The sequence below is a fragment of the Heliangelus exortis genome, chromosome 2, assembly GCF_036169615.1.
Source record: "Heliangelus exortis chromosome 2, bHelExo1.hap1, whole genome shotgun sequence".
Lineage (NCBI taxonomy): Eukaryota > Metazoa > Chordata > Aves > Apodiformes > Trochilidae > Heliangelus > Heliangelus exortis.
In genome coordinates this window covers 46,410,228-46,429,336 of record NC_092423.1, presented here as the reverse complement: position 1 = coordinate 46,429,336, position 19,109 = coordinate 46,410,228, and the positions used below count along the sequence as shown (strand labels likewise).

The window sequence follows — 19,109 nt, the reverse complement described above, 5'->3', positions numbered from 1 at the left end:
TGCAGCCTTATGGGTGCCAGTTTAGCTTGGTTCATATTGAACTGGCCTGAAGAAAAGAACTATCTGAACTATTGCCCTGTGCCCTTGGATTAAAGACTTTCAAGTATTGAATGCTCCCTAAGCAGATTTCTGAACCTGCTTTGCCCTGTCATTGTAAGGAGAGTTTGAGCAAGAGCAGAAAGAGTCGCAAAAAGAGAAGAATGGTTGTGGCTACAGATGGTGGAAACTTAGAATGTCTGAACTCTAGAAAATGAAGATTAAAAAAAACCAAACTGATAGTTCAGGAAAATCAAGAGGTTAAAAATGAGCCCTGAAACACCTTCTAGTGACCTACCGATGAAAAGAGTCCCTGGGAAAGCCTGGAAGGAAAACTACAGAGAAGACAAAAAAAAAAAAAAAAAAAAAAAAAAAGGAAATCTCTGAACAAACAAGACGGTGCAGAAAATGGATGAAATATGGTGTGAACATGGTGTGAGTAGAGGTCCTGCAATGGCTTGAAGAGGCAGAAGAGTGAAAGAGTTAAAGGGACTAAGTAGTCCATAGTGGCAGAGCTCTGCAGTCTCTAATATAACAGTGTGGGTTTTTTCAGCTCCTCCCTGGAAACAAACCTGGTAGAGACTAACAAAAGGGGGATGGGGGATGGCAGGAGGCCATGAGATTAAGAAAATATAGGGAAGGGATCTCAATGACATGTAGGGAATGTTGCTGTTGCTAACAGGTTGGCAGGGGAAGGGGGGAAGAAAGAAGTCTTACTTTTTTACTTGATGGTATTGGGTATGTGGCGCTGACCAAATAAATCATTAGTGCAGAGAAGTGCACCAAGCCCAATTAGCTAGACAACAACCCAAATAATGTGGTTCTTGCCAAAAGATTATTTCAGCCACTCCCACCTTTTATGGAAAGTCTTATCATTAATTTGTCATTTTACAAATTGCAGGATGCATAGAGCTATGACCAAGGAAGGACTAGAGAGACACATTTACCTACCTTGATAGCTAGGCTGTGAGATACCACTGATATACCACTGGCTCATCCATTCCCTCTGATATCAGTGTTGGCCATGATAATTCAGTGTTTATTGAGGAAGTCCTCTACCAGAAGAGACTGCCTCAGAGAGGCACATGATGGTAAATAAAGATAGCCTGCTATTACAAAATTCAGTATTTTGACTGCTTGTGTGGATAAGCACAGGATCCAGGATACCAAAGTCACAGCTGGACAAATTATTACCTTTCTCAACGAAGTATCCTCTCCACCAGGAGATCAGCCCCTTCTTGCATGGTCAGGCCTGTGCAGTTCTTCTTTTGAAATTCAACTGAATTTCGATCACAGTTTGCACATCTATAGTTCAAATCTTTGCTTGTTAATGAGTGTTTGTGCTACCTACTCATTGTGCAGTTGTCTTCCTCATAGTTTTTAATTTGTTCCAAATGTCCTGTGCATGAGTAAAACGGCAGAAATCTGACAGGACTTTAAAAAAAAGTTAACTAATTTCATAGTTTTAGAAATAACCACTGTCTACACTGTTGTCCCAGATAATTCACTCATAATTTATCTTGAACGCCTAAATTCTCTTTGGCTAAGACAGCTGCTTGCACTGACAAACAAAAGATTTAAGTCAAAAACATATTTTCCTTGCACAACACTGTCAGCTGGAATTCTCCACATCTGCTTCTTTCTTTCAGTGGTCTGGTCCTATGCATTCTGTTCTTTGTGTCCACTAGCAGTGTAGGAATGGTATGGGACATCTTCTTGCTCTGCCTAATTTGATTTCTTTCCATATGCTGTGCTTGCAAAGCTGCCGTACTCATAACTCCTCACTGAAAAAGAACTGAAACCTCAAACTTCAAACATGACAGAAGAGGTATTTTCTATGATGAATTTTACCTAAAATAAAAATCGCTAATGCAAAACCCTTGAGTTCTATTCTTCTTAAACATGAAGTGACACCATGAGGAACTTGCTTTGCTTTGTACAGTGATATATCAAATGTTCCCAAGCTGCTTCTACAGGAAGAGGACAATTTTGGGTTGTTTTCACTCTCAGGATCAGTCGATACCTGAGATACACTATAATTTTTAAAGTTTCCCCTTCACCACCTAACCTCACTCTGGTTTCCCTGTTAATGGCTTGCCTCTCCGAAGAGGAAAAAAAAAAACGAGAAGGAAAGGGTGAATAGTAGCAGTCTCCTTACACCGCTTCATTTAATACTGATTGTGATAAGCTTAGATACAGAGGAAGGATGTTGTTCTGGCAATGAGGCTTTGGGTTGCATCTGCTTTGTGGTAGAGTTCCTCCAAGTCTCAACCACTGTCGTTGTTGTTAGTCTTCAGAAACTTATTAAATGATTGGCCTTTAATTCTAAACATCTGCACAACAAATATCTTCACAGTCTGTCCTGCCACATTCATCTGATGGCAGTTTTAACAAAAAAGAAGACAGAAAAGCCAAAGTATTTGCAGAAGATCAAGAATAAAAAATAACCAATACTTCCTGAAAACTAATTTTCTTTCTATGTTTGCTAAGATGACACTCTGCCATCAGAAGGTAAAAGCTGTTTCATTTCAAGTCCTCTTCAAGACAGACTATACAGAAAACTTAAATAATATTCCACTTGCTTTTAGTAGCAGGGCAAACTGCTTAGGGCACATATAAAACCGATAGCAACAATAAAAGGTTTTGTGAATTGTTGGTGAAACAGCCTGTTGATAATTTAATATTCATGGATTCTCCTTTGTTCAACAACAAGCAAATAAAATAAATTTTAAAAATTTAAGAAATTGATGTTTCTTCCAGTGAAGAAGAAGTCTTCTTCTTCTTCTTCCAGTCTTCTTACTATTCATTTTTCCTACTCTGCACTTGTTCATAAGTGACTCCAGTGTCCTGCTTTACCATATACAACTTCTTAGTCTGATAGAGTATAATAATACCACCCTCTGGTGGAAAGGCAAAGAAAGCTTTGACACTAAAGGTGGGCAGAGGAAACAATGGAGTGAGATACATGAGATGCATGCCACTGCCTACAGCTGCCTTTTCTGAATCTGACTTGGTCTGTAAAATCTGGCCTGTTCATTGAGTGTCATTTTTATGGTAGTTTGTGTTTTGTCCTTTCCTTGCTCTGCAGCCTCTTGATATCTGAGCCACCAGAGAGATATAGAGAGTAGGAACCAGTGACAGGACCAAGAAGAAAGAACTTAACGAAAGAACAAATGATGGTAAGCTTTAGAGATTTGTAAAGTTTCTAGCAATTCCTAGGGGCATCTTGTTTGACCTCCTGGTACAGATGCAGGACTATCACCATCATATTTTCTTGGTCCTGGAAGGAAGGGGTTTGAGGAGAGTCAAAGCTGTTTGTGATGTGTTTGCAGCACATGTCTGGCACTAGAGGGAACTGTTTTGTCTCCTGTTGTGCCTCATCAGCTTTGTTCCTGTCCTCTAATGTGCCCTGCAAACCACGGCCATTGCGAACTCTGCTGCTGTTTCTTTGTGTCTTTAGTGCTACTGCTTTTAATTTTTATATGGCAAATGTAGCACTTAAATGTAGCTAAACACAAACCTGTCGGGGGAGAAACGCAGCTTCTTCCAGTTGCCTGCATGTCCTGACATACGGACCTATATGTAGCTGTACCTGAATATGGAGCAGTTTTTCTTTGGAAAACTGCTATGACTGGGGCTTGCATGGATAGGACTTTTCTCCTTGTTGACATCAGAGTGTCCTGCTAGAACAAGGGTTTTCTGCTACACGCAAGGTCTCAGTGAGGGATGTCACAAAGGTGATAGATACAAAATACAGATGACTGAGCCTAACCCATAACCAGTGCATTTATAAATAGCTTTTCTGTGAAATACAGCCTTGAAGCTTCAGACTACCCTTAACCAGGGCTTCAGATCCACTCCCACAAAATTCTACATCCAAAGGAAATATGTGGCTAGCAACTCTTTCTGATGCCAGTGCTGAAAACTACAACTTTCACAGCTGAGCAATTTCCCAGCTCAGTCTGATGCTCTGAACTGGCTACAATTCTAAGTTTTCTGTATTTCAAAAACTCCAAGAGGTCAGTGACCTTTCTTGGTCAAAGAATTCAAAGCATCCATATTTGCCTTAAAGATGAAGAAACATAAATCTTATTATCCTGGGCCAGTGTTGTGATATTTGAATGAGAGGAATTTGCAGTGGTACCTAAAAAAGGGTACTGATGCTCATGTATCTCACTGCAAGCAGTTTGGCTAAATATGTATCTTGCTCATTCTATTTATAAGCAGAACAAGAAGTATGGTTATGAACCTGCTGTGAAAAATTGGATTCAGGTTTTATTAGTTCCTCAAATTGTAACCCATCTGGGAAAAGATTTATGTTACATGACAGTGTGATTGTCAAGCAGGAAAAAATATGCAAAGATAACTCACCACCCCTCTCACCAAACCCAGAGATTTCCTGACCTTTTTGCACAACCAGATACTATTCAATGGAGATCTAAAATAAGCATATATGTGTATGTGTGCATTTTTGTAGGTAACCTGTAACTTACTAAGAAACCAAGAGTGTACCCTGAATTTAGGGCAGGTTGAAAGGTTTTATCCCCTGTGGAGAGACCGATTAACTTTCTCATGTGTACTGGGCAGGAACTGGATGTTGCTCGTCCTCAGGAATGTGTTGATGCAGTCCAAGGACATCCACAGCAATAGTGCTGTGCATAGAAAAGCGTATGTTGTAAACTAGCCAGGCAGTGTGAAAGCACCAGTCTCTTGCTGCAGAGGTGTTGAAAGAGTAGTATCTTTAAATAAAGATTACAATTAAATGAAAATGCAGTGGAAAGACTTAAAGAGATGTCAGTGGGCCTTCAGTCAGGCTTGAGTGGTACAAAGAATACTTCAAGGAAGAAGTCCAAGAAGCTTCCAATACACTGTAATGTGTGCTAGCATAAGCCCAGAAAAAAATACAGTATTATCAGTCACAAACCACTCGGAGATGTGTTGTGGGCAGGAGCTGCAGCTCCCCATGCTTGGTAGCAGAGTACAGTACCATGAAGAGCAGCAAAGCTGTCTGACCTGCAGCTGAACCCAGTCCTGGTAGTTTGTTACTGGTTTCCCTCAGAGCACTGGGATGGGTCTCCAAGACTGAAGCTTTTAAGGGACAGCTAAAACTCCTCCTGCTAATGCAAACAAAACAAAAATGTTAATTTTAGGTTTCAGTGGATTTCCAAAGATTTGCCACTTCTGCTGTGAGGAGGCTTGTGTATAGATTAGCTACTTGTTGCAGAGTCCAATACCTGGAAAACCCCACTGAAGTTCTGTGGTTTTTTGTCTGATACAAACGCTCAAATACCAAGCAATAAGGCCTTGGATGTAACTAGCAAATTCTATATAATGACTGGCAAATACATGGCATAAAAATTGATGATGTTATTCTGACAGTCCCTTGAAGTCTTTCATTGCACAGTGTAGCCATAAAGACAGGAAAAGTGCAGATTTTCAGGAGGGGCCCTTAACTTGGAAGTGAAGAATTTTTTGCAGGAATGGTTTTGCGCAATGCATCTTGCAGAGGCCTCAGGTCTGCCAGGGCAGTTTCACTCACAGTATCGTGGAGTGGTTTGGTTGGAAGGGACCTGAAAGAGCATCTAATATCAACCCCCTGCATGGGCAAGGACACCTCCCACTAGACCAGGTTGCTCAGAGCCCCATCCAACCTGACCTTGAACACTTACAGGGATGGGGCATCCACAACTTCCCTGGGCAACCCCTGCCAGTGTCTCACCACCCTCACAGTAAAGAATTTCTTTATAATATCTAATCTAAATCTACCCTCTTCCAGCTTAAAACCATTACTCATCCTATCACTACGGGCCCTTGCAAAAAGTCCCCCCTCAGGTTTCCTGTAGTCCCTCTTTAGGTACTGGGAAGCCACTATTAGGTCTCCCCAGAGCCTTCTCTTCTCCAGGCTGAACAACCCCAACAACTTGCTACTCATTGTAGCAAATCTGCACTGCCAGGGTGAGATGCATCTGGAAAGTGTGTGCGTCTGCACTGTGCTGGTGACAGGTAGGATTCCTGGGAAACCACTGGGGCTAGGAAGGAAAGTGGTCTCCTTCCCTAGAGAGCTTCCACAAAGCTCTGGGCTTGCATCTTTTGTTCTGGAGACTACTTGTGGGTCATATTTAAATGTACCTTTTACTCTTCCCACTCAATAATTCACCATTGTCTGAAAAATCAAAGGAAAATTAAGTAAACCAACTGAGACTACATTGCTCAGCCTGGCAATCCACCAGATCCACCTGGCAGAAGACTTCTTGTTTTGTCTCAGAGTACCTTCCTCTTTCTTTCTGCACATCTTAGCATGTCTTAATTTAAAAAAAAAACAAACAAAAAAACCCCAAAACCCATTTTAAAAATACAATTTCCTAAAAATACCACTTGCTTGGGGGTGGGGACAGAGGGATTTGTCTTATCTCGATGAATTTTGAAAAGTAATTTAAGCTCAAGTGACACTATAGCTATAATTAATCTTAGTCAATAAGTCTGGAAGTTCACTTATAGCAGAAATTTTTAAAGCTGCATAGATAGAATGTGCTCACACCTGATACAAGGCATTGTATGAAAATGGGCTTGTATACTGCTTTTGTACAGAATTTTCAGTGACAAAAATTTGAATATTTCATATTTGTGGAATTAGTGCATGTGGAAAATTGCTCAATGAAGAGGCTCTCCTTCAGGCTTTCTTATAAACTAGAGGGTACTGAGGTTCAGAAAGAAAGGTCCTGCTCCTCCTACTGATACTCTGGAGCAACACTTTTGTGTTAGATGGAAAGTGGGAGCGTTTCTTCAGATTTTACATATTGCCATTTCCATCCATGTACAGAAATAGGGTCCCAGTGGCATGGACTCATTATTTAAGATTGATAGTTGATTTTTTTTCTTGTAAGGTGGTCTCAGCTTCATGGCTGCTTTTCCCATTCACCTAACTCCAGTCTACAGTGCCAACAAAAATCTCCTTTTCTCTTGCAGGTGACTGCAGAAGCTTCCCAGGGAAGCTCCTGGTGAAGGACTCTCCTCACCTGATGTTTTCCACACACAGTCCATTGTCACTGAAAGACAAAAAAAGATATTTGGACCCTGTGGAGTGCATGTGGTAAATGTGACTTCAAGGTCATATTAAATCTAAGTACACCTGCAGAGGTAATCAGCTGTGGTGGGAGAGGCCACAAAGGTTGAGGAAGGTAGGCAGTATGGGAAAGTGGTTATTTTCTTTTCCAAAAGCCACAGTTGTTCTTTATATAAATTGTGGCAAATGGAGCACGGGTGTGAGACACATTCTTCAAGCAGTTCACAGCTTGACTGTGCCATATTTGTGCCAAGCACAATGATACCCAAGCCCATACCTCCCAGCCTGTGCTGTTGCCCCTCACTCAGCAGAGTGCTTGGGGATGCTCTGAGGGAAGGGCTGCACCAAACTCTGTCCTTTGGCTCAGTCCACAAGCAGAAGATATGCCTACTGGCTTGGATCAACTCCAAGTCAGGTCCCAGATCCTTAAGGACAGTTCTTGCTCTTATTATTACCTGCCAGAAACACTGTGTTGACTTAGTTGTCACTAAATGTATATTCAGATTTTTTTTTTTTTAACAGTATTATTTTATTAGGCATGAAAGCACAGGTAGAACATTTGTTGCAAGCAATAACCCCGAAATCCCGTACATATGGATATATTAGCATCAAAATTATAACCCTTTGCTGTCAAAAATATTTCTCTTTGCTAAAAGTCAGCTACTGTTCATTAAAGAGATCTCCTCTTAAAAAATTAGTTTAGGTCCCACATATGCATGAACCTACACATGCACACATTTTGATGATGAAACTGTTTAACAGCTTCCCTATCCTTAAATTCTTCATCTTCCCTTTCAGGCACAAAACATAAGCTGGTTTTTTTGGTGTTTTTTTTTTTCTACATTTTCTCTTCCTCTCTCTCAGTTCAGTTCCATCTTGAGCTTGAAATACTGTACTGCTTTTTTTAGCTGCTTCAGAGTATTTACAAGGGGCATGTCAGTGATTCAGTGCAAGTGTAAGTCTTTCCATATGGGTAATGACAATCTCTCAGCAGTGGCTAGCCCTGTAGAAGACATATTTACATACATTTCTTCTTCAGAGAGCCTTTTAGACGAAGACAGAGCCTTCCTGGTCACTGGTGTTCAGGGTGATGTTGCTGTTCACAACACTTTCTGCATAGCTAGCAGAATGAGTGACCTGGTAGTGACTGCAGGGGCCACAGAAACACAGGAATGGACAATACTTTAAGCAGACATGATAAAGATATTTCCTGAATTTTTGCCCAGCAAAGGCATAAATAAGAGGATTAAGACAACAGTGACTGAATGCAATGGTTTCGGTCAGGTGCATTGCATAGTCCAGTGATTTAATATTGTTGCAATTTGTGATAAACTCGTACTGCTTTAAGGTCTCTAGAAAAATCAGTACATTGTAGGGAGACCAAAACAGAAAAAACACGACCACCACAACCAAGATCAGTTTTATGGCTCGTGATTTTTTCTGATTTTTGGAGGACAGCAGGGTTTTGATGATCCCACAGTAGCAATAGCATATGATACAAACTGGGATGAGAAAGCCAATGGTGTTCAGCTCCACATTGCAGAACACTGGCCAGATGTTCTCCAGCTTCTGGGGAAAGACAGGAATGCAGTCATTTTCTACCAGCTGGGAGAACACAAAATGTGGCACTGAAACTAAAACTGCCATTGCCCATACTCCACAGGTTATAAGGAAGCCATGTTTCACTGTTCTGGATTTCAGAGAATATGTTGCCCGGACAATGGCCAAGTATCTGTCGATACTGATAACAGTGATAAAGAACATGCCTCCAAAGAAACCAATGTAATAGAGGGAGGAAACAGCTGTGCATGTTATAGTCCCAAGGGTCCATCCACGCACCGTGTTGGAAGCCCAGAAAGGGAGGGAGATCACAAAGAGAAGGTCCGAGACAGCCAAGTTCAGGAGGTAGATGTCAGTGATACTTTTTTTATTGCCTTCTTTTGCAATGGCAAAAACCACCATTATATTCCCTGTGAGGCCAAGAGCAAACACTGCCATGTAAAATATTGGCAGAAAAAATCTTCCAAATTCTTGGATGTCAGTCTTATTGCAGGAAAAAGCATCTTCATCATAAGTGTATTCAGCTGTCGTCTCTGTGTATGCTTCCGTCATGCTGAATTTTCTGGCTATAGGCAACAGGAAAAGAGAATAATGTCAGAGAGATCCAATTTTTGCAATGGCAAAACACTGAGAGACCTCACCAACATGCACACTTTGGAAATTTGTCACTTTTTTGATTAATGAGAGTTGTACTCCTGAGAGGGAATGGTAGGTATTAACAAAAACGCAGACTCTGCTGTTACATGTACTTCACTGAAAATTATCAGGAGAATTTCAAAGGCTGGCAAATAAGCCCCTGCTTATTGGAAGAGCAGCAGCAACAGCAAACCAACATCTGACAAACTGAGCTCTGCAGATGGTGCATCACAGCATGAGAAATGCAGGCACTCTCAGCTTGTTGGGCAGTGCCCAGCAGGAAACCAAACCTCACGTGTGGTTGTTGATCAGCATTCAATGCCTGTCAACACCAGCAAGAGCACAGTCTCACTCCACTTGTTAACCTCATGTTGAAAGTGTGGTAAAACCCCCAGCTTGGTCAGGCCTGAGCAGATGTTTGCCAGCATAGGGGGGAACACTTTGCATTGGGACATCCCTTGGAAGCAATCATATCTTTGGTGAGGTTTTAAAAAGGATCAACCTCTAGTCAAAATAAGAGAAACTATAATGACACTTCTCCTTGAGCATCAAAGCATCTTCTGCCTGCTCCTGCCTTGAGAATGGGGTAGCTGAGTTGGAGCCAAGACTTGTTACTTGGAGGCTGCACCCAAAGAGAGCATGGGGGTGCAGGTGTGTGACCTCTGGGCTCACTGGTCTGCATATCCAATAGCTTGGGGCACCTTTCAGTTTCTCTGCACTCCCTTGAGATGTGGTGTTCAAGTATCTGCAGAGATTTCTGTTTGCAGGAACCAAAAATCCTAGAAGGGTGCAGATCTTGCTGCATTAGCTCTTCTCCCTGCTTGGGGTGAAGAGTTTCTATCTCTTACTTCCTCTTGCTGTAAGAGATGAGGGAAGCTGAGTCTAATACACTGTGCAGAAGCCCAGGGATGTAGCAACACAGCAAAACCATCCTGCTAAAGGTGAGATAGTCAAAAGGAAAGGTTAGTGATAACTAAACTGCAGCTACCCCTTGGTCACAGTGTCACAGTCTTCTTACAGGAATTCCCATTGACTGTAAAGAAGGCAGTCAGTGACTTTACGTTGTCTCTAATACAAATGTTTACATCCACTTGTTAGTAGGAAATGTAGTCAATACAGCCAGTGAAGGGCCATATCTGCTTTAAGACAAGACAAACAGCTTTTCAGACTCTGGTGACTGTATTGATGAAACTCCATGATAAGCATTAGCATTGATGATGCTCTGTGATGAGCGTGGACACATCAGTCAGTGGTTGATGACAATGGTGTATAACTACTCCCACTGCATGTCCACATTTCACTGATAGAGTTTTCATAGCGTCTGTTTAAAATAAGCCTTGAAAGACTAAACATGAAATAAGATGTTCTGAGGTGTGAGACTGCCCTTACCCAAGAAGTTTCAAATGATGTAGCAGCAACCACAATAAATTCCCCCATGGGTGGCTGCTGTTACCATATTGACATTTGCTCTCAATGCTCATTGCCAGAGTGCCATTTGGGGTGTGAGCTATGAAGTTCTGGCCTCTGATTTTGTACTAGTTGCACAAAGAGGGGGGTTTATTTTGGTTTGGTTTTGTGCTAGTTAGAAACACAGGCTCTCAATTTTAAAATATTTTTTTATTTTGAAAGTTCAAGGCGTAGTTGTCCCCAAAACATTTAAATGACAAGTGCCCACAGTCATTAGAAAACAGTCTTTGTGGTTAGTTTCAGGGCATGAGCATGGCACAGAGGAGGCTGTTTGCAGCAGGCAGGCACACCCATAGCCTGAGTGGCTCTTGCAGTGCCTTTCCACTATTGAGATAACTACTTAGCATTGCCTACAGAGCTGTGTGACAATGAGCAGGAGACATTGTACATAATCCAAATAGCCCATAATTTTCTGCTTTTCTATCCTGACACTCCAGAGATAGCAAATGTATGCAGCAGGTGCCTCGAAAATGAAATGTTGGGGTACACCAAGAGCATGAGTCACTACAGCAGCACAACCAGCTCCCAGCCACTGAGCTTCTACTGCACCCACCTGCAGAGCACCAGAGTCTCTGTTTTGCCCTGAGAGCTAATGTGCTCCACTTTTGAAACTCAGCTGGCTCTTCTCTCCAGAACTGCAGAAGTCCCATGCTGATATTGAAGATCTGTGACAAAGGTTGATGGAGGCAACGATGTCCCTGCAAAGTGCCTCAGCTCCTTCTCTGAGTTCCTGTTTCAGGCATGTCTGCCCTAGTGTGACAGGAAAGAGTCCTCTCACTCACAGAAGGAAAAACTAATGGATGCCTGCTCGTACCCCATTAGCATCTTTGATAACTGCACAGGCACCCAGAGAGGGCTGCTTGGTGGTGCTTCCCTAGACTGCATGTGCTCTATGAAATCCCTGATCTGGAGAGAGGGAGTGCATGTTGGTTTACTCTCCTCTCTGAGGGCTTCTAGTTGTACAGGCCTTTTCCATGCTCACTGCCTTAATTCCTATCTAGGAAAACAGCTTGTTCCTCTGGAGAGTTGTCATACATGGTCATACGAGGTGCTGTGCTCCTCCCTGGGAGGATTTCACATGTGTAAGGAAATGCAGCTCCCACCATGGGGTAGCCCTCAGTTCTGACAGACTTCTTCACAGGCTGGTCTCACTGGCATCACCTGGAGAGACACCTGGATGTGGGAGTGGCCATCTTCTTCACAGGAGAATGTTTGCACAGAGGTGCAGGATGAACTCCTGGTCTTACTGAAGTTAAGAGGAACATCACTTGGGCTGGAATTTTTCCTCAAGTACCTCTTCAGTCAGGTAATTTCCTACAGCTCACTGATAGGGATAATTTCTTTCTTCAGTAGCAAAATATTTCCTTTACCCCTCAATGGGTGGTTGCAAAGCCTGTGGCACCTACCCCAATAGGAAGGTTGAGATGCTGCTGGCATCTCCAGGGGCAAGTGAGAACTGCTCTTACCAAAATTGCATTGGCATCCAAAACTGATGGCACAGTCTGTGACTTGCTTACTCTCTAGCTCCTGGACTTTGTGTATCCCCAACCACACACTCACATTCTCCTGCTGCCCCTCATTCTGCATGTGCAATGCTACCAGGTCATTTTAAATATTTAGCTCTGATGGAGCTTTGCTCAGTTTAAGCTGATGATACTCAAGAGGTGGGCTTCAGGCTCCAAAGGGCCCCCAAAATGAGCCCACGCTAGATACCCATTTAATGAAATTTTACTTCACCCTAAAGCAAGGAAACTTAGTTTGGCCCATCCTTCATCCTTCCCTGCCAGGTATTCTCTGTCAGCCTCACAAAGCCCACTGGAGCTCACACTACAGTCTTCTCATCCTCCACTTCAACCCCATTTTCTCTCTTGTGCTTATGATAAATATTCACCTAAGGGACAAAGTTAACTGAAGAGTGCAGAGGAAACTGAGGCCGGACTGCAGGGCTGTGAGTTCCCTCCGCTGGGCATTTTTCCTTGCTGAGTACAGGAAATAGCAGATTCACTTCTGCTTCTCATGGGACTACTCAACCACTTTGCTCCCCTTCCAGATTTCCCCAGCAGTTTTACACCCCAGTCCACCAAAACACTTCTGCTTTTAATCATGTTCATGGCCACCTAAAATACAAAAGTCTGCAGGACAAAAAACCCTGTTTCTCAACTATCCCAACAACAGTTTGCGCTATATGTAATATGTAGGGAAGTGAAATTATGAGATACACAAACTCCTTTAAGCAACAGAAGTTGCATGTCAGCCTTCAAAGAGCACTGGTATCAGGCTGGGTGACACAAGAGCCAAATCCTTGTTTATGCATCTGATTTTTCCAGTTACCATCCTTGGTGCATCAGCCAAGTGTCACGTAACGAGCTTTCCTGCCAAGAAGAGGGGTCTGCAAGCACCTCACTTCTCTGTGATGCTTTTGCTGTCACCAAATGAAAAGAAATTAAAAACCATAATCAAACCCAGACCCCTGCCAAAGGGTCACCCTTCAGGTTTGAACAATAAGCTGACAAAAATATTTAGGTGTCTGGAAGATTTTCACACCTCAGTAACAATTTCTGGGTGAGGCTGACTGGGCACTTTTCTTATGCAAGCAAAGCATGGTTTTGAGCACATACTGAACAGGATGAAGCTGCACACTGGCGAGACAGAAGCTGTGGGCTTTGTGGAAAGCCCTGTGAAACCCAACAGGCACATTATGTATTTCTCATCCTTCCATCTGAGCTTGCTACCACCCTACCCAAATACAAACACTGTTGCTTTGGTGTGTTTGCAACTGCACCCATCTGCTTCTCGCTAATGAGTGATTCTTGGCAAGACTGTAGGGATGTCCTTGAGTACTTCCAAATGAAATGTTGCTGCTGGTAGCACATCTGACACAAAAAAAAGGAAGAGTTTTAAGGAAATTAACCAGAACTGTGTGGAAAGTAGCAGTAGATGTGAGTCTTAATAGAGTCTGGGTGGACCTCTTAATCAGCCTGGCACCAAGCAGCTACCACCAGACTGCTGTGGACATCTCTAACAATGGTTTGGATTATATCCTAAACAAAACTTAGACTTATTGGCAGAAGTGGGGCCAGGTTTCTAATCCTACACCCAACTGGTTCCCATACTCCACTTTATCTTTCAGTTTATCTTTCAAAGCAGAGTGTCTCTATCCTTAGGTGGAGCAAATCCTCTGGATATGCTTGGGATCATATTAGATAGCTGAGGTCAAACACAGGCCCAGCCTAACAGACGCAATTACTTTAAATCTTAAATATGAGTCTTTTCTTCAGTCCTGAACTGGGGAGACCTTCTCCCCATTCCCCCCTTATGGCTGCTGGAAGCAGCTGACACAATGCCAATCTTTGAAAGTGGGAAGCAAAGTGAAACAGTATAACTTAACCCTTAACCCAAGCAAAATAAAACATAAACAGTAAAAAGGGAGAGCATAGCTAATGTTTGTCTGCATGCCTTTGTAGGGAAGAAACTAGTTTGGACATCTGATGAGGTTAACATTGATATGGGTGTTGTGCCACTGGAGAGCTGGAGCTTTGACTTGCACTGCCTGGTTGTTTGGTTGACAGAGCTCACCAGCCCAAAGCAACACGAGCCCAAAGTTCTCAGAGATCTCAAAAGCCACCCATCTGTGGAGGAAGCCATCCTGAACTAGGAATTTTTTTGTAAAAGGTCTGTCGGAACTGCAAATTCAAAGCAAAAACCCTTCAGGATTTTCATCATTGGTCTGAAAACAGATTCAGAATCAGGGCTGGCAAGGGGAAGTAAAAACAAAGAGAGAATTGGACAGTGATTCAGACAGCTCTGAGTAATCTGAGGCTTCTTGGATGATTCAAGTTGGCTTTTAAGTAGTCAAAGTGACACGCTTGGGAGTTAAACAAAACAGACCGTATCTTAAGAGTGGTGAGACATCCACTAAGAACCCTGGCTGTCAACATGAGCAGATCTTGAAACCAAGACGTTGCCTTAAGAAAAGCTGATGCAACCCATGGGTGCTTAAAGAGGTACTAAATTAGAAGGAACAAAAGAAAGAAGATTATACCATTGCAGAGCTTGATACTGGAGCTGTAGGCATACTTTGGGAACACTAGATTTCACTTTTGCTCATGTTAATAAACTTGGTAATTCAGTGAGTGCCTAGAAATTCATGACAGAAACATACAAGCTAGAAGCCAGGTGTACATTTTAAATGGTAGAAGGCTAAGTATTTGAAGAGACTTCAAGTAGGAAAAGGAGATTTTTGCATATCTGAGGGTCTCCACATCAAGAGAAGATACCAGTCTGGGAAACAAGTTTAGACCAGACAGTGGAGGAGCTCAGCAGGGGGTTACTGGGTAAAACTCTACAGCCCCTGATGGGCAGGGGGGCAGAACAAATGGGCTATTGGGGGACACTTGTCTTGACAACCATGACTCTGTTTTGGTAATAAATGACTGAAAAAGCCAAACTGTCCTCTCCCCAGGTACTTCACCAGCACTAGCTGTCCCAAATCCTAGAATGGGATCCCCTGGAAAGAAGTGAGGTCCACTGAAGGGCACAGGGCAGAGGGGTTGGGTTAGAAGGGAGACTGTATGATGAATATGGAAAGAAAGCAGCACAGTTTAGGGGTGAGGATATTGTTATCAAACAGACAGTCTGTGCTGCCTCTGTTAATTTTGTTTTCTTGAGTTCTAACCAGTACCCTTATCATTTCTCCATTTCTTCGAGTGGTTGTAGTGCAATCCCAGATGCATCCTTGCTCCCTGCTCCCACAGTCTTTCACTGATGACTTTAAGGTAAGGGAATACCTTTCTTTGATGTTTCTTCTTTCTCCTGTGATTTATTCTCATTTCAACGGGACCACTTCTGCAGCCAGGCAGAGTTCTGCAAACTAATAATTGCTTATTGATTTGGGTGATGTAATTTATGGAGAGTCCCCATAAGACTCTGAGGATAAATTTTTTTAAAAGCAAGTAGTGATCTGAGCTGTTTCATCACTGGATTTTCCAACTCAATGTGAAGTTCAATGTGCAGAAGCATGATCCTGAGCCTTTCTGGAAATTAGTGGATTTAAGGTGTCCTAAATAAAAGACCCAGAAATGGAAGCCAATCAAACCACTGCTGATTGAAAGAAATATAAGCCTAGCATTGCAGATGCCTGTGGTCCCTTTACAAAAGCTTTTAGGTCAAAGAGACAAAAAAGAAATGCCCCTTCCCTGAGCTAGTTCTACAGTCTTCACACTACTACCACAAACTAAATTAGAAGTAGACATGACTAGCTGGACATGAGCAGCAGGTAAAACCACAAACTTAAACCAATATTTCTGGGTATAAAAATCTATGAAAAGATCAGGCTTGGACGATGGAGGGCAGCAAGGGATAGTGTAGAGTACAAACCCCCCAGAATCTCTCTTGCCTTCCTCTCAGACTTCATAGCATTGGAAAGTGCTTTCCATGCTAACCGGGAGATAATTTCAGGGCCCAAGTTTCAGCTTAATCCATCACATCAAAATTAGATGTACTCTGATTTTAAAACAAACAAACAAACAAACAAAAACGTGGACTTACTACTGTCTCTGCCAGTGGTGAGGGCTTCAGAGCAACCATAGAGGTATTTTTAAACAAGATCTTGCTGTACCATGCATGGTCCAGCTGACTGGGTCAGTGGCCTCACACGGGCTGGTTGTGTTACTGTCATAGCAAACTGGACATAGGGGACTGAACCCCAATGCCCATGGCAAATCCTGCCTCCAGTCCCATCCCTCCACTGGTTTTGTTGCCCCCTCAGGAAGACTTGCTGTAAGCCACCTGGGAGGGACAGCAGCACTGCAGCAGTGGCTTGCTGGGGCCGTGGCAAACCCTGACAAAACCCTGACAAAACCCTGGCAGCTCACACCTGTGGCTGCTGATTTATTTATAGCAAAAGCTGCGAGCTCAGAATTTTAATGGTCTCAGCTTCTTCTTTTAACTCCAGAGAGGATGAAGTCCCTCTGACAGGGTGGCCATGCAAGAGACTCGATGCTTGCAAGCTGGGGGTCCCACCTCTTCCTTAGTGGAGCAGAGTACTGGCTCAGGATTCAGGGCATGATCTGTAAAGCCTCTTGAGTAAGTGAAGATGCAGATAATCACACCAAGGCATTATCCTGGGGTTGTTGTCACTGATTAAATTTATTCTTCTGAATGAAAGCTAAGCACTGGGGGGCTTTGAAAAAATCCCACAAAGCACTGATCTGAACCTCTGGCAGTCAAAGTTCCTTTAGAAATCTGGCCCTAAGGAGGTCAGAGACTTAAATATCTATATGCTTTTGTGAAATGTGACCTGACAGTGTGATTCAGACTCCTGAGTCTTCCTTGGATCTCTAAAAATGAGATTCAAAAATCACTGAAGCAGTTCTAACATTTCAAATATTCTTCTCAGGGTCTTGATTTTGTGGTCTTGATCCAATGGCCAGAACCAAGGGTCCTCTGCAGAGCCTCTGCAACCTGAGATTGTTTCCCCAAAGGGATGAGGAATTACATAAAATGATGTTGAAGAGCAGGATTTGTCCTTGCAGGGGCGAACTTTCACACAGCTGCCAGGGGCAGTGGCAGAGCTGGGCAGGGACCAAGCACCCTCCCAAGAGCCTGCAGAGCTCTGGATGTTTAGGGCTCTCATCTGACTGGATGGTGATAGTCAGGATCAGCACTTTCCTGGAAAATTTGTTTCACAGGTATTTCCTCCAGCCTCTTAATTCCCCCATTTGCCCATATCTGCTTGCTCAGTTCCTCATGACACTCATATTTTTTTCTTACATGTATAGTTAAGCATTTTGCCCACATTTTCTCTTACCTTCTCCTCCTTAGTATTTTCTTCTCTCAGGCCTTCCCTTCTTAAATGGCATTCAAATTTATTTTGTATTTTCTATTGAAGGAACAATGAAAACAGATTATTATTTGTAGGTGTGTGCACTGTTTGTAGTTGTTTATTGTTACCATTTGCTTCATTCTCTCAACATCTTTATCACAGTGCTTATTTCCTTCCTGTCCTCTCTTTTTGCTATAATGATATTACACCTACTTGTCATCCTTGAGAAACCTCAGATAGCTCTCAAGAAATGTGAGATATGCTAAATTATCTTCTATGTTCTCATTTTAGAGGTCAGAGCATGTTACGCCTCGGATGTGTTCAGATGAGATTTTAGTACTGGAGTTGCCAACCTCTCCCTGGGGAGATCACATTTATTATAAAGTTTACACAATTTACTATGTGTTCTCCTTTATCAAACTTTCACCTTTTCCTCTCCCCTTTGGACTTTTTCTGCTCTGCCTAAACCCTTGTAATTCATTGCTGCTGCTGTTTTTTATGCTGTCACCCAGTTCACTGCCTCTGGCTGTGCTGCCTCTAGCAGGGTCTGCCCTAACAGTGCAGATTTTGGGAGATGCCATTCGTGGATCTGTGTTTCTGTCACACAAGTACTTAACTGGCTGCCACCACAGTCTCATCCAAAGCACCAGACACCTTTGTGCAACATCCTTCCCGTGGAAAGCTGAGTCACAGAGAAATTCAGTAACGTTGTCATACAGAAAGTTGGGTTCTCAAGTTTTTTTCATTTCTGCCATTCCCTTGCTTGCCCATCAGCATCAGACACTTTCTATTGTCTCTACCAGATTTTCTGTATTGAGCTGTCAGCATCAGTGATGTTGGTTCACTGACAAAAACTAAAAGCAAGCAATGCTGGTGAGTTCCCTGTGAAATCCCTGTTTATCTAACAAGAAACATCTAGTGATACAGAAGAGCAGTATCTTCTTGGTCTGTCCTGGGCTAATGCTGCACTCTAGTCATCTAAAGCATTTTGCTTTAACCTTGAGGACTTCCAGCCAGGGTGAGTATTTATTGTACTACAAGATGCCACAAATAATTAGTCATTGTGTAAAATTTCTCTGCTCTGGTCTACTTTGATTGACAAAAGTGTTCCCCTTTCTACTTTCACAACTTGTAAACATTACCCACATCATCTTTACCCAAACTTAATATTTTTTTACATTTCAAGCACTAAGCAGTCACGGCTTGCCTTAAGCTCATAAGACATGATTTCTTGTCATCCTGGTCTGTCAAATTATTAGTAAAATATAATAATCTCTTACCTTAATTTATAGCTGCATTGAAGTAAACTGCAATGTTTTCTTCAAGCCAAGCCTGTTTGGGTTTAAATCTGTATTTCCTCTTCTCTAGTGCTCATGCCCTCCCTAGCAATGTAAATTTCAGCAGGGCAGCTTCCTGGGCTGAGCTTTGGGGCTGGGCTGCAAAAGTATTAATGTGATCTGCTCTGGTCCTGCTAATGCCTTGTGAAATTGTGAAGTAGGATGCAGACACTCAGAGGGGCAGAAG

General features: G+C 42.6%; 1 protein-coding gene and 1 long non-coding RNA gene across 3 annotated transcripts in view; one reads left to right on the top strand and one right to left on the bottom strand.

Annotated features, from left to right (window-relative positions):
• LOC139792513 (uncharacterized) overlaps window positions 1–19,109 on the top strand; it is a 31,631-nt gene that overhangs the window by 5,606 nt on the left and 6,916 nt on the right. For both annotated transcript variants that reach the window (XR_011724293.1, XR_011724294.1), the window contains 2 exons: window positions 3,125–3,215; window positions 7,003–7,214. This is a non-coding gene — a long non-coding RNA (uncharacterized lncRNA). The remainder of the gene's footprint in view (window positions 1–3,124; window positions 3,216–7,002; window positions 7,215–19,109) is intronic.
• LOC139792511 (CX3C chemokine receptor 1-like) lies at window positions 7,604–19,043 on the bottom strand. Its single transcript, XM_071735910.1, has 3 exons — window positions 18,866–19,043; window positions 17,571–17,642; window positions 7,604–9,225 (listed from the first exon to the last, which is right to left on the bottom strand). Exon 3 carries the CDS (start codon window positions 9,209–9,211, stop codon window positions 8,147–8,149), a length of 1,065 nt encoding a protein of 354 aa, XP_071592011.1. The 5' UTR covers window positions 9,212–9,225; window positions 17,571–17,642; window positions 18,866–19,043; the 3' UTR covers window positions 7,604–8,146.

Bases quoted from the DNA above. Each gene is read 5' to 3' on its own strand.
- LOC139792511 (XM_071735910.1), bottom strand. From the start codon at position 9,211: ATGACGGAAGCATACACAGAGACGACAGCTGAATACACTTATGATGAA.